Source organism: Gorilla gorilla, chromosome 7, assembly GCF_029281585.2.
Source record: "Gorilla gorilla gorilla isolate KB3781 chromosome 7, NHGRI_mGorGor1-v2.1_pri, whole genome shotgun sequence".
NCBI classification, from domain to species: Eukaryota; Metazoa; Chordata; class Mammalia; order Primates; family Hominidae; genus Gorilla; species Gorilla gorilla.
The window spans coordinates 59,095,730-59,111,944 of NC_073231.2; the positions used below are offsets into that span (position 1 = coordinate 59,095,730).

At 38.6% G+C, this 16,215-nt stretch overlaps 1 protein-coding gene across 1 annotated transcript in view; it reads right to left on the bottom strand.

Moving 5' to 3' along the window:
* The window catches only part of CLVS1 (clavesin 1), a 216,372-nt gene extending 200,424 nt beyond the window's left edge, over positions 1-15,948 (bottom strand). Inside the window, exons 1-2 of the mRNA XM_004047086.4 lie at positions 15,775-15,948; positions 3,632-4,237 (exon numbers count right to left, since the gene is read on the bottom strand). Coding sequence (XP_004047134.2) covers positions 3,632-4,086 — 455 coding nt within the window. The 5' untranslated portion in view covers positions 4,087-4,237; positions 15,775-15,948. The remainder of the gene's footprint in view (positions 1-3,631; positions 4,238-15,774) is intronic.
* Positions 15,949-16,215: the final 267 nt, after the last annotated feature.

Below are 16,215 nucleotides of genomic sequence, written 5' to 3' on the forward strand. Positions count from 1 at the left end.
TCCTCTATTACTTTTTACATAGAATCTTTCATAGTATTAGTGATAATACTAGAAGCTAATATCTAGAGTGCTTACAGTGTATCAAACAACAAGCTGTGTTTTTTCAGTGCGTTATGTCATTCAATCCTCCCAACCATACTGTTAGATAGACATCACTCTCATTCCCAACTTACAGATGAGAAAACTGAGTCTCAGGGAGGTTGCTTGTCGAAAGTTATATAACCAGTAAACAACATGACAATATCTAAATTCAAACGGAGGCTTGTTTGCATCGAATATTAGGCTGCCAATGGAATAGCCTTGTCATTACAACCTTTTTATTGAAACCATAATGGTCTGGGACAAATAACATTGCACAGTTTGAAAAATGTGGAATGGGAGAGTGCAAAGAGAGATTACTTTGAAAAGTCTAGTGAATTAGGAGACCATAAAGTGAATTTTTAAGTCCCTTCCCATCCATAGGATCAGGCTGAATAAGCTTCACATTCATGAGCCATTGGAGCTGGCAGGTATCTCAGGAATTACATAGTTCAAACTTCTTATTTTACACAAGAGAGAATTGAGAAATAGAGAGGTGAAGTAATTTGTTTGAGGTTATCATAATCATAAACATTTGGATTATTTACTAAGAGATTTGTTTCCTCTTCCTAACAACATACTTTGGGATATACATGGACCAAACCCTAACACAAAATAAAATATTTTACTATGGCTGATTTCTTTACATGTGTGTCCCCATTTACTGATGTTCTCTACCTCATCTGTCTTAGCAGATGGAAGTTCTAGAACAACTAAGCATAAATGAAGTCAGCACAATTATTGATATGGTTTGGCTCCATGTCCCCAACCAAATCTCATGTTGAGTTGCAATCCTCAGTGTTGGAGGTGGGGCCTGGTAGGAGGTGATTGGATCAAGGGGGTGGTTTCTAAAGGTTAAGCACCATCACCCTAGTGCTGTCTGGTGACAGAATTCTCAGGAGATCTGATTGTTTAAAAGTGTGTGGCACCTTTCCCTCACTCTCTCTCTCCTGCTCCACTATGTGAAGATGTGCCTGCCTCCCCTTCACCTTCTGCCATGATTATAAGTTTCCTGAGGCCTCCCTTGCAATGCTTTCTATACAGCCTGCAGAACTGTGAGTCAATTAAACCTCTTTCCTTCATAAATTACCCAGTCTCAGGTAGTTCCTTATAGCAATACAAGAATGGACTAATACAATTATTCTCCAGAATTATCAATACTTTCCTATTTCAAAATCCAAAATGTTAATGTGCCATTTTTGGGAGGACAGCTGTTGCCTCTAGTTTACACTGATGTCCTGCACCAATGAATTCTGTGTCTCAGAAAGAATTATTCTATTGCAGTTGGAGTGAGCCATCTATATGTTTGCACCATTGCTAAGCATCCAGCTGAACAATGGGGTCCTCACCGGCAGGGATTGTATGTTCTCATCGCTGTCCTCAGTACCCTAAGACAAGCTTTGGCACAAAGTCTATACTCACTGAATGTTTGTTGAGTGAATGATAAAGATGGATGAATCATAAGACCTAAAAATCTGTCTCATCAGTGAAGCAATGTAGTGAGAGACTCATCATTAATTATGTTAATTATGATATGATATATGATATGTTATTCCATATCATTACAGAATAACAGAGTAGAAACACGGAAAGGTAGCCCAGGCCCAGGTGGAGTCCTGACCAAATTCTAGACTGATAGTGTTGAAATATGCAAATACCTTTCCAAGATTAGACAGCCCCACCCCAAATTATCAACCACAAAACAGCCAGTGATTACCAAGGTGCCCTACACTGTTATCATCTTGAAGAGGAAGAGTAGTCACATGAGTGAGTGAAGAGGCACTTTAGAAATTCCTTTTAATGGTTATGGGGGTTGATATATTTTTAGGTTAAACCCATGTCTCCCCATGAAACATAAGAATGTTAATGATTATATCTCTGTGAAAGCTCAATTCATAGGTGATGTTTTGGAAATCGATTCATTATTCTTTCTCATTCAACATTCATTGGATATTGCGCCATGCACCAAAGACATAAACATGAAAAAGGCATGATCTCCTGCCCTCAAGGAACCTGCAGTCTTGGGAGGAGGAGTAAGAACACACAAAGTATACACACAATTACAATGAAGTCGGGTTAAGACAACTGGCTCTCACATCAGACTACCATTGCCCAACTCCCACTCCGTATTCACTAGTTGTGTAACATGAGTGAGTTCCTTAACTTCTAAAAGCCTTATGTCATCAAAGGTAAAAGAGGGGTCATAGTACTAATATCTATCATGCAAAGTTCTCAGGTGGGTTAAATGAGGTAATATATATTTATGCTTAGCAGAGCTTGTCATTAATATTCAAAATGTTAGCTATGATAACGGTAGCTGTTACACTTCCATTGTAACTGCATTAATAGAAACATAAACAGAGGTGGGGTGCCTGAGAAAAACAGGGTTGGGAGGGAAGTAGAAGAAGACTACCTTCCTCCAGGACCATAAAGATGCATCAGTAGGCAAATTGTGTTGTTGGAGTTGGATGATTGGAGTTGGGATAGGGGATGGCTCTCTCTCCTTTGGGTGTCTGACAGGTCAAGTCCAAAGGGTTGGAGGTATTCAAAAAGCTTAACTGTTCAAGGCAAGGCTTATAGTCCCAACCAGCTAGACCAGAGGATGTCAAGAAGGTCAGAAGATGAAGCAGAGCAGGAAATGCAGAAGGTGGATCATAAGAACCTTACTTTATTTCGATAGCTTTGCAGGTCATTGAAGAACTTTAATCAGGGAAGTGATGTAACAGAATTTTGGAAGGGTCACCCTGGCTATGGTGTAACCTAGAATGACTCAGAAGAGATAAGACTAGAGGCAGGGATACTAGCAAGAAGCTGTTGCAGCAATGAAAAAAGAAATGATGAGAACCTAAACTAAGGCAATACTAATGGGAGCAAAGAGAAGTGAAGAGATTTCACAGGTTTATAAGAAGAAAGTGGTAGGACTTGAAAATTAATTGGATGTAAAGACCAAAGCAAGGGGCAGTCAAGGATGGCTCCTGGATTTCTGGCTTGAGAGACTAGGTGGATGAAAGAGCAGGTAGAGTGAGAAAGATGATGCTTTCAGTTTGGGATATGTCAAGTTTTCGGTCCTTTATAGGTCTTTCAGGGAGAAATGTCTAGCAGGGATTTGGATAGAAATGTCTGGCACTCAGGAGAAATAGAGGTAATTCAAGTCATGGAGAGGATCCAAGAAATTATTTTATGCATTGAAAATACTTGATATTAAGCCATCTACTAACTCCATTTTTGTTTTTGTTATTAAAGATGAGAACACCAAAGACAGAATATATGGTTCTTCTAGAAGATCCACTTTCAATTTTACTAAAGTGAATGACCCACTTTGATGAAAAGAATAATGACTTCTAAGGTCTCTTACAACTCTAATGTTACAATTCTATTGTTCATCTGGAATTGCCTTTTGAAGACAGCACACCTGTGGCCTAAAACTTCCTTGGTCAACATGTGAAATATTTTTTAATGAAAGCCCATTACATATAAAGCCATACAACCCCAAACATGCAGTGATAATGCTTATAGCAAAGAAAAACCAAGTAAAGACACTATCTACATTTACCTACTCTGATCCCAATTGGCTGCAAACAGCAAAAGAATCTTCCTGCCGTAATGGTCTCGGTTTTCCAGCACCCCGGGGAACCCATCGATCAGAGCCCTCTTAATGCCGGGATCATCTGCCTTGAAGTTTTTGAACATGTCCAGGTTTAGCTGGCGGTACTGGAAATACTGAGCCAGGAGTCTAAAGGCATCCGCTTGGTGAAACTTCCTGGCTCGGAGAAATCTCAGGATGAAGGCATCATCTGTACGTAAAAATCCAATGTCAGGCCTGGTGATGATCATGTCCCTGACTTGCTGAATATCCTGATGTAAAACATCGGGGTTTTCATTCAGTTCCAGGCGAGCTTTCTCTATAGTCTCTGGACTGAGTCCAGCCTGTAAATGGGTCATCTTGGCCAAATCTCCGTTCCAAGTGTTTAACTTCTGATATTTTGGAAGAAGAGAGACTGGTCCCATTCACCTGATGGTCTGCTGAAACTGTGGCCCATTCAACAGTGTTTTACTACCAGGCTGCCCCGGAACAGACAAATAGAGGGTCTTCTTTCACATTCAGGCCCTATGTGGTGGTGTTCATCCAAAACAGAAGCAAAACTGAGGCCATTGCTTACTGAAAAACAAATACACACAAAAGAAACAGAAGAGAGATGATACAAAGAAAGTCTGGGCAAATTAATTGGAGCTTAGATAGAAAAACAGTATATTAGGCTGTGGGTCTGATTAGATTAGGTGTCCAAAGAACAAATGATAAATTATCCTTAAAATGGGGTATTGAGCATAAGTTGATTATAGACAACTTGAAAATCTAATATGCAAATATTTGAAATATGTTTGGGAACGTTTTAGTTCCATTGACTAGTTAATGTAATAGTGCTTGATCAGATTAGCAATAGCATGCACTTTTATTAATTACCTTAAGAAACAGTGAGAGGAGAGAAAGATACTTCTCTGTGACAGCATGCTTTATGGGACCACTCACAGGCCTGGATATGGCAGAGAAATTATAGCTATGGTAAAATTTATTGCTTCCCATTGGCCTCTTTTCCCAAACAGAAGTATCTTTCACAGAAATACCCCTTCCCCCACTTTCTTAAAGCCAACCATTTGCATCTTAACTATAAAAAACTTCCCCTATTTTAACCCCACCGGTGTTCGTGACTCACAGAGTCCTCCACCAGTATGTGTGAAGAGTGGGGGTGGGGACAGGCCTATGGCTGAAAACTTGACCTCCAATAATCAAATTCAACAATGGGCAAGGAGGCTCACAGGGACATTTGCAAATGGCTTTATTATTTGCATTTGCCATTCTTTTAGTAGGAAAGCAGAGGGACTTGAGACTCTTGGTTGGCTCTCTACCCAACCCAATGCCCATATGGGCTTAAAAATCCTTCCATTGTATATAACCTGCCTGTTTTCCTAAGATGCTGTTTTACTTATGATAATGATATTTTAATCCCCTCAGATACATCTTTTATGATTTCTCCACCAAAATGGTATACAGAGGAACACCCATACTGTTTCCATCTTATTTTAAATAGAAATGCTTAAACTCTTGCAGACATCTGTTTGGTCTAACCTGGAAGTTTCCAAAATCAGAAGACACACTAAATACAAATAAACTTAGAGGCATTTATTTTTCCTAGCTTTCTTAAGTCAATCTTATCTGCAGTAAAAGGCAGAATATTTACTCCCAATCTAATCATTATTGGTAATGCTTTCTCATACAAAATTACTTAAATGATGATTGTTCTGCTTAATTTAGGACTAACAGTAATTTCTTAAGAGAGACAATCAGCTCACATATTTCTACTTTATATGTCTTTGGATACGGAGGAGATAAAAAAAGTAACTGGTATTCATTTTCAAGACAACAGAATAATAAAAATAATTTTATTTATAAAATATCGGCTTTGCAAAATAACTTGTAAGAAAATAGCATTTAGCTCTGTGATGTTCTCTAAGAAACAGAAGAGTCTTACTTCTCACTAATTTTGAGGACTCATAACAGTAAAGGAAAACAGTATTACAAACTCTTCCCAGAATTGTAAGAAGTTTCAAAATCTATCTAGTTCAATGCCCACCTGATGTTAAAATTCCTTCTCCAAAAGCCCTTTCAGAAAGCGGCCTTACCCAATGTCTTCCTTCTCCAGTTCTTCCCTACACTCATTGCAATCTATCTTTGACATGCTGCTGAAACTATTCACACTGATCAATGACACGGATGATGATTTAACTTATTATCCAAATTTACGCACTACAAGGTTTTAATAATAACGATGCTAGAACAACAGGTTCCAAGCAAACTCAGACAGATGGTCACTCTACTAATGGATATCATTTTTGTTACTACATCCAATAAACAAACTTCAGCACCTACTGTGCTGTGAGCAGCTACTGTAGGTGAGCTTTCTCAATATTTGATGTTGACTACATCATCCTTCTTAGACCTCCTTCTCCCATTTTACCATTCTTTTCTGTAACTCCATTTACCCTTGATTTGTCACCTAGCCCTTTGTCCCTCTCTACTCCATCTTCTCCTTCTGTGCTCACACCTTCAATGCTAGTGTTCTGTAAGATCCTGCCCCCATGATCTGCCATCTACAACATCAGTCCGTAGCTCCTTTCAGATCTTCGGACTGCACATTCTACAGCCTACTGAACATCTCCACTTACTTGACTCACAGACAACACAAACTTGATCTGTTCAAAACTAAACTAATCATAGTTCCTTATCCTGAATTTGCTCCTCCGTCTCTGTCTTTTAGTGAATGACATCATCTTCCATGCAGTTTCCCACGCTAGAAACCTGGGAGTCAACTATTATTCCACTCTCTCTCTTATCGCCCACTATCAGGCAATCACTTCCATAATATTTTTCAAACTTTCCCAGTTATTTCCATCCCCATGATCACTGTCTTTGTTTAGACTGCATCACTACTCATCTGTTTAGTCCTGTGACATTCTCCCTATTGATACGCTTGCTGCCAGTCCGTTCTCTGCATTTCAACCTATTCTCTGTATTACAGTTGAAGTATGCTCATGTCACTCCTTGATTAATATCCATCATTAGCATCTAGTTGTCCCAGGATAAAGTATAAAACTATGTAACATGATTTCAAGGCCTTTCATCTTCTGGTCTCTTTACTCTCCAGATTTATTGTCTGGCCATGCAGCCATCGGCAGCTTCTTCTCACCTTTGTGTGCCTTGGTAAAAGCTGCACTCTCTCTGCCTAGAATAACCACTGATTGACTCCTCTTTGCCCTTCAGAAGTAAACTTGAAACTCGTTTCCGCAGGAAACCCTTCCTGGCCTTCAGAAGTCAAAGCAGTCCCACACAATATTCTACTGCCATTTTCCTTTCTCTCTCTTTATCCAGAACACCTTACAGAGAAGGCCTGGATTTAATTCATCTGTGTATCCCTGATACAGGGTGTGGCCAAAAGAGTCCGCTCCATGAGCAGAGCGACTTCATTGCATTCACCACCACATCCTCAGTGCCTCGTACAGTGCCTGCGATGAAGTAGATGCTTAGTAAATAGACCTAGAATACATGAATAAAGAAAGTAGTCAAAATGTTTGAATGAGTGAATAAGTGTTTCAGTACCTCCAGGACAGTTTATCCTTAAATGAGATGTTGTGGCTGATTGATTAATGTCTTTCCTCATCTACAAAGTATTTTTTTTCCTGGAGAATTTAGCCTAAGAACATTGTGCTTCAGATTCTCACCTCCCTAAAGCAAGCATGCCAGGTAATATTCACAGTTCCAAGCCATGGAGCACAGTGCTTAAAGCACAAGGCACAGCCATGACTTATTCCCTACAGAAGATTTAAAGCATGGGGCAAGTTACTTACCTTACAGTTCAGGGAAGTCAACAATGTTTCTGAGATAAATTACTATGGGTTCAAAAGGAAAGTTGAGGTTGCATTCTTCATGGCCTGCTTCCACATATAGCTATGCCTCCAATCTATAATATCTGAAATAAATTTGCTTCAATCTATATCTTTATTCTGTGCTCAGCATACAGTAGAAGCTTCTGGGGAGAATGATTAAGCCAGGGTCACTGGGTTTCATAACTTAGGATAACATAGATATTTTCCATTAAAGGCAAATTCTTCATACCAGAAGTCTGAATAGACTGCTACTTAAATAACAACTTCAATTGATAATATTTAAGGCACTAGAAAGGCTGTATGAAGAATGTTCACCAGGATATAGCATTTTCATTTGACTATAATCTTTTGTTCACATAAAGGACTTGGTTCTCATTCAACTTTTCCAAATTATAAATGGATACATTGAACTTGTATCACATGAAGAACTGGAAATGGTTTTCTGTGCTGGCAATATTAATAATAATAGTACTTATTATTTATTATAGCTATTTATTATGTTCTAGGCATTTGCAGATTCTCTTTTTATAGACTACAGTATTTAATCCTCAGAACAACTGTATGAAATGAGTATATTATTGTCCTCATTTTTCAAATGAGGAAACTAAGGCACAGAGAGGTTAAATGATTGCCCCAAATTACACAGACACTAAGAGGCAGAAACTGGATTCAGCCAAAACTAATCTTTCTCTGAACCCATGCTCTTTACTGTTATGCTGCCCTGTCTCTTATGTGTAGCAGAGAGATTTTATTATTTATGATTTAAGACCTATGTGACCATCTGCAAGTTTCAGAACCTCACTCTGGTTCCCTAAAATTCCTTTCAAACTTACCATTCTATGAGCCTAAATATACCAGTGGATGAATAGATATTCTTGGGTGGCCTAATACTCTGCCTTACAGATGTCCAGTTGCCATCTTTTCCTCCTTCCTTCATTGGAAGATGACTGGTGCTGTTCAAAATCTAGCTGTCTCTGCCTTTTCTAGCATTCACTAATTTTTGCTCTTCCTTTAGGTATTTTCCTTTGGCAAAAATGACAGATCAAAGATAACAGATCTTGTCAATCTCTTGAAGGATTTATTGCCATGCCTAGCAGAATGCCAAGCATGGTGTCAGCACTGAAATGTGCTTGATGATCAAACAGGCCAGTTTAGGCAGATTCATGTAAGCCTCAGAGGCCATCTCCCTACAATGTGGTTTAGTCCCAAATGATTCTGTATTTGACACCATTTCAAATGCATGGAGAGTAATTCACAAACATTCTCTGGCAAGGCCAAGGTGGAGGATACCTCCTTTCACTCCAATCCACACCTTTTCCAGTGAGCCAGAAAATTAGGTAATGGTATTTTTGTATGAGAGGGAGAAAAGAAGAGTATCCATACTATGATATTTAAAATAAGGTTATCTGTAGATTCTAGTTGTATATTTCATCTCAAGTTTACATTAGAAAAAAAATCATTTTGTATTTCCTCATACAGAATTTAGTATTAGGAAAGTACATCTACAAACATACACTGTATTCCTTATGAATCAAAGAGTTTAAGCATAAAAATATTTTCAGAAAACTATGATAATTCAAATGAAATCAATTTGGTAATTTTATGATCTATTATTCTCATTTATTTATTTTATTATAATCTTCAGAAACACACATACAATATATCAGGAAAAGGTCAGAATTATATCAGCAATGTCTCATCTAAAAATATGTATATGTATGTGTGTATGTAGTATTTCAAAGCATTTTATATCAATTATCTTTTTTCTTTGTTACAATGATCCTGCAATAGACAGAAGAAAGATAATTCCCTGGGAAGTGCTGAGGTAAAATTCTGTGAAATAATGTTGGTAAAACTGCTTGTGAAAGGAAAATCTACTTTACTTTAACTGTAAATTCTTGTTGATATTATAATTATGCTGTATCCAGGTAAATATTTGGGGTACATAACAGCTAAGTCAGATAATGTGCTTGTTTTAAAGTTGGAAAACCAACAAATATTCATGGAGTACTTATTAGATGCCAAGGTCTTTGATATTATATAGTCTAATTTCCACAGCAATCCTTAAAGGTAGGTTATTACTATTAGATGAAAAGATGAATCTGAGATTTAGATATGGCTGAAAGAACAAAGATTTGCACTCAAACCTACTTTACCCACGTTTTGTCCAAGACTCTGCTCTCCAAGTAGGTGCCTTGTTTAACATCACTCTGAGTACCAGTGCCCTCACACTCAACTACGCTCACATAATAGACACACATCCACACCCTGTCAGTCCTAAAGGACATCATTTAAGGGGTGTTGTAAAACTGCCCAAATTTGGGGAGGAAATAGAATATTGTTGTCATGATCAGAAAGATAAAATCTGTAAAGCCTAAATATTATTTGAAATATAAGAACATCAATAACTTCTGAACAACACCTCAAATTTGCATGGCTTCTGGGTGTTCTTAGTAATACAAAGAACAATTTTTAAGTGCACATAAATTTAAATTAATACAAATATAAAATAAGAAACAATAGCCATATTTGTTTTGTGGGTTTCTTTCACAAGAAAAGGATGAAAAATTAATACCGGTGACAACACTTTGTACAGAAAGTCTAACCAACTAACTCATCCATTGGTATGTGTGAATTTTTGTTTCCAAATTTTTAATATATATTGAATTGGGTTAACCCTTATAGCTCTTTACCTTGCTAAAAACTTACTTCAAATTTTTAAATTGAATATGAATTTTTACCTAGGAATACCAAAAGAAATTTTTATACCGAATGAAATACAAATAGATGCTGCTGATATATCTAAGCCAAAACTGAAAATCATAGTGACCAAAAATATTTCTTTTTAAGTGTAACTCTATTTGAAATCTTTCTTGAAAGATAATACACTCCCTTAGAGCCTATTTAGCCTATATTTAAATCTCAGAGGCTGGTTGATTACATGTTCCATGGTGCTGACCAGAAGGAGTCTTTTTTCTGATGGATGAATTTTCAGATTGGCCATTATGGTTTGTAGGACTTCTGCATGAGTACTGGCTAAGCAACATCAGACCTGTGGGTAAAAAGTGACCCCGAATTCATTGACTTTTTTTAAATGTTAGCCAACTTACAGATATAAACTATCTGTACTAGGGGCAGGGAGAGTAGTCTACAAGGATAGAGAGGAGACTCTGAATTATCTGAAAGCATAACGTGACCAGAATTTAGCCCATGCTACACAGTCCACCTTTCACCACCTTTAGCTTAGTCCTAGCCTAGGACTAACTCTTGCCACATAAATACTCATTGTGTAGACTCCCTTGGCTCCCTTTAAAACAGCAAAGAAGCACACAATCATTTGCTCCCATTTGGTCCTGCTCTCAAGAAATGTTAAAAGTAGATTGGAATGAGCTCCATCAGAGTAGAGACACTGAAAACTTTTGGAACCAAAATAGATGCCAGGTCAGAATTAGAATAGACTGCAACTCAGGGAAGAAGGACCTATGTGACAGAGGATTCTAGAACCATTTTGCAGTTTTCTTTGGGGCAAATAATGCAAGGAGTTGAGGGGAATGCCAACTTATAAAGTATGAGATTTTTGTTCCTCCTCACTGTGTTTGGTAGAAAAAGTCTTTAATTGAAGTAGCATTTACCTTATACCTCAATGTATCTTAAACAAAGTTAATATATAGGGAAATAATTGTTGAGTCACAGAATATTAGACTGGAATGTTTCGCAGGCTATTCAACTATCCCCATAAGAAGTCATTGGCAGTTGATACCCCAATTTTTAAAACAGATTAGTTGTGCTTCCTAGGGGTATCAATGGGAAGAGAAAGGAAAACAAACAAACAAACAAAAACCTTGACCCTTCTGTCTTCAAAGGGAAAGAGTATTTCTCTAAGAATAGATTCTCTTTTTTAAGGAAGAGGACCTAAAGGAAGATAAGAAAGGTAGGACTCACCCAAAAATGGCCATTAACTCTATTTGCCCCCTTTTCCACTAAATGTTTTCCCAGCAGATCCATGTAACTGTGACCCTTCTTCTGGATGTAATTGCACAGACAATGGCAGCAATGGGAATCACAGCTAAGAAAACTGCCTGGGAAAAGTAAAACACAGCAGCATGCTTAAGGGTGAGGTGGGAGGAAAGAGGCTATTTTTATAACTTTCTTCTCAATTAGAAATAGAATTTCTGAGCTCTTATTTCTTCAGAACATGGAGTGGTTTTTGTTTCATTTTAGAATGGGTCTTATTATTTAATAGTCAGATGTAAAAGTGAGAATATTAAAAAAAAAAAAAAAACTTTTCTTTGCCCTGGCTTCTCAAAGGGTGGTCCATGCATCAGCAGTGGCAGCAGAACCCAGGAGCTTGTTAGTGACACAGCATGTCAGGACTTACTTAGACCTACTGAACAGGTAGCAGAATCCCCAGGCAATTTGTATGCAAATTAATGTTTGAGAAACCTGGTCCAGAGGATTTATAACGACCCAGAGGGGTTGAGAGGTAGGTTAATTGCCTCTGAGGCCAGAACTCACGCTGTCTGTGGACAGCCTTAATGCACTGTCCAGGAGGAACATAAAAGTACCCACAATGTGTTCTTTACCTATGGAGCAATGGCACTCATAATAGTTTATCAGATCACCCTGTTAATTACTCTCACTATGTTTGCATGCTCTATATATCAACCATGAAAGAAGGAAGAGAGGAAGGCAGGGAAATTTAGAGAGAGGGAGGGAAAGGAGGAAGGAAGAAGAGAAAAAAGGAAAGAGTGAAAGATCTCACGGGTTTTATTTTGTTTTAATTTGACCACATATTAAGAAGTTTTTATGTATAGATCCTGTAATTTAACATGCCCCCCTACAACATGCTATTCCCAGGTCCATAACTTCTCTCCTACTTCCTCCAAAACTATAAAATAATGGACAATTGAATAAGCTATGTAAGTGACACACAAATATATGGAACTTTGTCTAAGACCTTTGATACTATTTTAAGGAGCATAGATAGAAAAGGAGTCATCAGTGGTCTGCACAATATTTAGGAACAGATTTGGCTAAAAGCATCCTAGAAACAAGAACAGATCATCTCAAACACATGTGGAGAAATTTCTGCTGGCTCAGAAATTAGCAAGCACAAAAGCTCACAGGAAATTAGCCTACCACACAGGGAACTTTCTCTGATACTCCCTGTCACAGAACAGGTGCATAAAGGGACAGAGCCTAGGGCAACCTGACCTGAGAAGGTATAATAAAGGGCTGTGGGAGGCATCAGAGTTAGGGAAGAAAAATGAACTTATTATCTCAATAAATGGAAGCTTTTTATGGGGCAGGGGATGTTTGGCCAGTTCATTTTCAATCCATAAAGAATCAAGCAAAAGAATATAAACTTCCCTTAAACTAAGAAAAACTTAGATTGGCAATTAAGCATAAGTTTCAATAAAGAGACATACATCAGTTAGAGGTTGCAGACTTGTCAAAATTCACACTGTGGACCTTCTTTTGAAACAATTTTATTCCAGTGATATCTGGATAAAATTAACAATAATCAAAACAAGCAATATTTGGGAGAAGGTTGAAAAGAAGGTCTCTCTTGGCAATGTTGAGGACATATTTCTGGACTGATTGCATATAGTCAAGCTTCATATTTTGTATACTCATTCTGCTGTGCTGCCTCCTCTGTGTAAGTCACTGTGTAACAGGAAGAGTAGAGAAGATCAAAGTCAGCCTGGATCCATTTACTAAGGATGGAAGTCTCTGCTATCAGGGAGTACGTAAAGTTGTGAATAGACTTCTTAGGGATAATAAAGTGCCTCTCTTTGTAAAACCTTCAGAAGTGAGCAGACACTACCAATTCTGCAAAGTTCAAGATTTTGCCTTTTGGGAAATGAAAGACCTTCCAGCTGTCTACTCCATGATTCTAAAATGATGCACTCTTCTATGAGCATGTCTACAAAAATATATGATGACACTCGGCCGGAAAACGTTTTCTCTTCACCTTTAAATCCATTATAAAAATGAGTGATTTCTGTTACTGAAAATATTTTTTAAAGGCAAAATAGCTCTCAATAGAAAAGATTTAAGTAAGGAAGCCAGGATACGTCATTCTATAAAAATTAATAAGCTCAGCATAACATTTCAGCCAAGAAAAGTTATTGCTTACAGACAGATGCCTGTAAATCTCACTGAAGCAGCATGTTTTAAAATTTCCCCAGCCCCAGGAGATTGTATTAAGCAGAGGAAGACAGAAGCTCTAGAGGCACTGGATTCCTGGACTGCATTTCTGGTGTGAAGCAGCTAGAATTGGCAATATGTACACTTTTAAAAATTGTCTGAGCTGAACCATTCTTTACAGACAGAAAAGGGAGTTTTAAGAATCTCCTTTCTCAGGGACTTTTAAGAGGTCTTGGCTACTGTGGATATTACCAAGCCAAGGACATTATGTGGATGACCAAATTTTCTTCTATAAAATCCATTTCACCACATATTTTACTAGTTTTCTTGCTTGGGATCCAAAAGTGAATGAATTTTAGAGGCAGGTGGAATTATGTCTATATAATTAGTGGCAGTAATTAACTTTTGACACAATGCGACTATTTCTCATTCTCAAAGAGACTTAAGTATGAATTTTCCTCAGAACTTCTTCCGGAAGATACATATTTGTGACTGTCTTTATTTTCGACAATGCCTCTAATGGTGAGCAAGCTGGTTTAGATGAAACGTGCTGCACTGTCTTTAAGAGGCAGAATAAATACGCAACGACAATTTTTAAATCAAGCTTTTCTGTGCTCTGGTTTAAACTTTCTTATCATGTGTGACCTATTATTCCCATTTAAATAATCTCATTTTTAATTAAGATGTTAATTTCATAAGAAAATAACTTGTCAAAAAATCCCAATGCTTTACTGTTCAGTAAAAATCAATTAAATGAACACCCAGCAAGACATTTTTATTGATGACAGGCTCAAGCACTTATTTTCTGGTGCTTGTTAGCTCTTATAAGACAGATAATCCTGGCTAAATCAAATAGGGACTATGACTTGGGCTTAGACTTTCAGGTTCAAATTAATCAGACATTTGAAAGGTGTTCCAACTTCCCTTCAGCTGAGATAGAAAATGATAGCACTCTAAAAGCAGAGCCTGGCAGAACGGAGTTACATAAAATGCCTTTTCAATTTTTGCATTCTATTACCCTTTACTATTATAGGAAAATGGTGTTATCACCTGATTACTGAGAAAGCACACAAAAATCTCGCCTTCCAAATCTGAGCCAGTCCTTGACTGGTGACGAACAAAGCAAGGCCATCTGGTCTGAATATCATTACTACTTTTGCCATTTGGGCAAGGGATCTATCTTCTTTGCTTCAAAGAGAGGTTTAAGATTGGAAAATAGAAATGAAATAAGTAGACAGGAAGAAACATTGGAACAAATAGTTCATTCGAATGAGAGCCCCCTTTCTTAAGTTACAATCATTACCATCATTTTTATTTTTATTCTTGCCAGAGTTAACCTTTAGGGTCCCTATTTTACAAAACATTTTAGCGAAAAAAGAAGAAAAAACTTAATTCTGGAGTTTCTGCACTAAACACTTAGGAAAGGAAACGGACGTGTGGGTGAATATGAGTCATCAGTCACCCCCACCCTGCTTCCTGGTGATTCTCCATTGGAAAACCAGAAACACAGGTTGAGCTTACATTTCTATTTTTCTGGAATCACATTATACCCTAGGCCATGTTAATTTCCTCAACTAAACAGACCCTAATCTGCTGAAAGGCAGCTGGCTAACTGCTGGTGTCTGGCAAGTGCCCCATCTGTCCCCGTGCCAGGGGTCTCTCCCTCCTGCCTTCACTTTCCCTTTCTCGCAAACAGGCGTCTCTCTTTGTTTTCAGGGGTTTGTTCACCTGAACTTTCCTTCCTATGCCTGTCAACTTGAGCTCTTTCCCTCTACCCTGCGGACCTCGGGCTTTGTCTAAGTGGCAAGACACAGTTGTGTGACTATAGTTACCGCGCTGGTGATGGTGGCTATGATGACGGTGATGGTGGAGATGGGGGTGCTGATGTGTAAGGGGGCGCAGGCTGAGCGGGCGCCGGGAGGAGGATGGACCGCGGAGGCGGCGGGGAGCGGGGTGCGGTGCGGCAGGGATGGAGTGCAGAGGGATTGCAGATGGGAGCTGTCCACATACCGAAGTGCTGAAACGCCGCAGCCATGGCATCGAAAGAGCGGGGGAAAGGCGGGGAGGCTCGGCAAATACAGAGGGGAGAAAAAAGGTAACAAATACCTTCACACGGCCGCCCAGCCTTGCTTTGGGAATGTATTTCTGCAGGTGTCCTCGCTGCTGAACTGGGTGGGTGAGATCCCCTATTCTGGCAGGTTCGGGCTCAGATTTCTCTAGAAAGCTGTGAATGAGAGCTCGGGCTCCACAAGGGGCTGTGATTTTGGTAGGAGGCGTGTGCGCCCGATTCTCTGTCCTTCTATACGGAGCCTAGCTTTCCCCTGGGTCCTAAATGCCTCCGTACCACAACCCTCCCTCGTTCCGTTGAGACGTACCAATAATTATTTGTAATTTTGTTAACATCTGGGACAAAAAGTACCGGCGCCATCACTCCCCACACAACATTTAAAATAGAATATTTCAAACGGATTAATGAAAGCGCAAAAGCAGATGTGTGTGTCTGTGTGTGTGTAAATTTGACAGATAAGAAAGTATCACAAACCTATG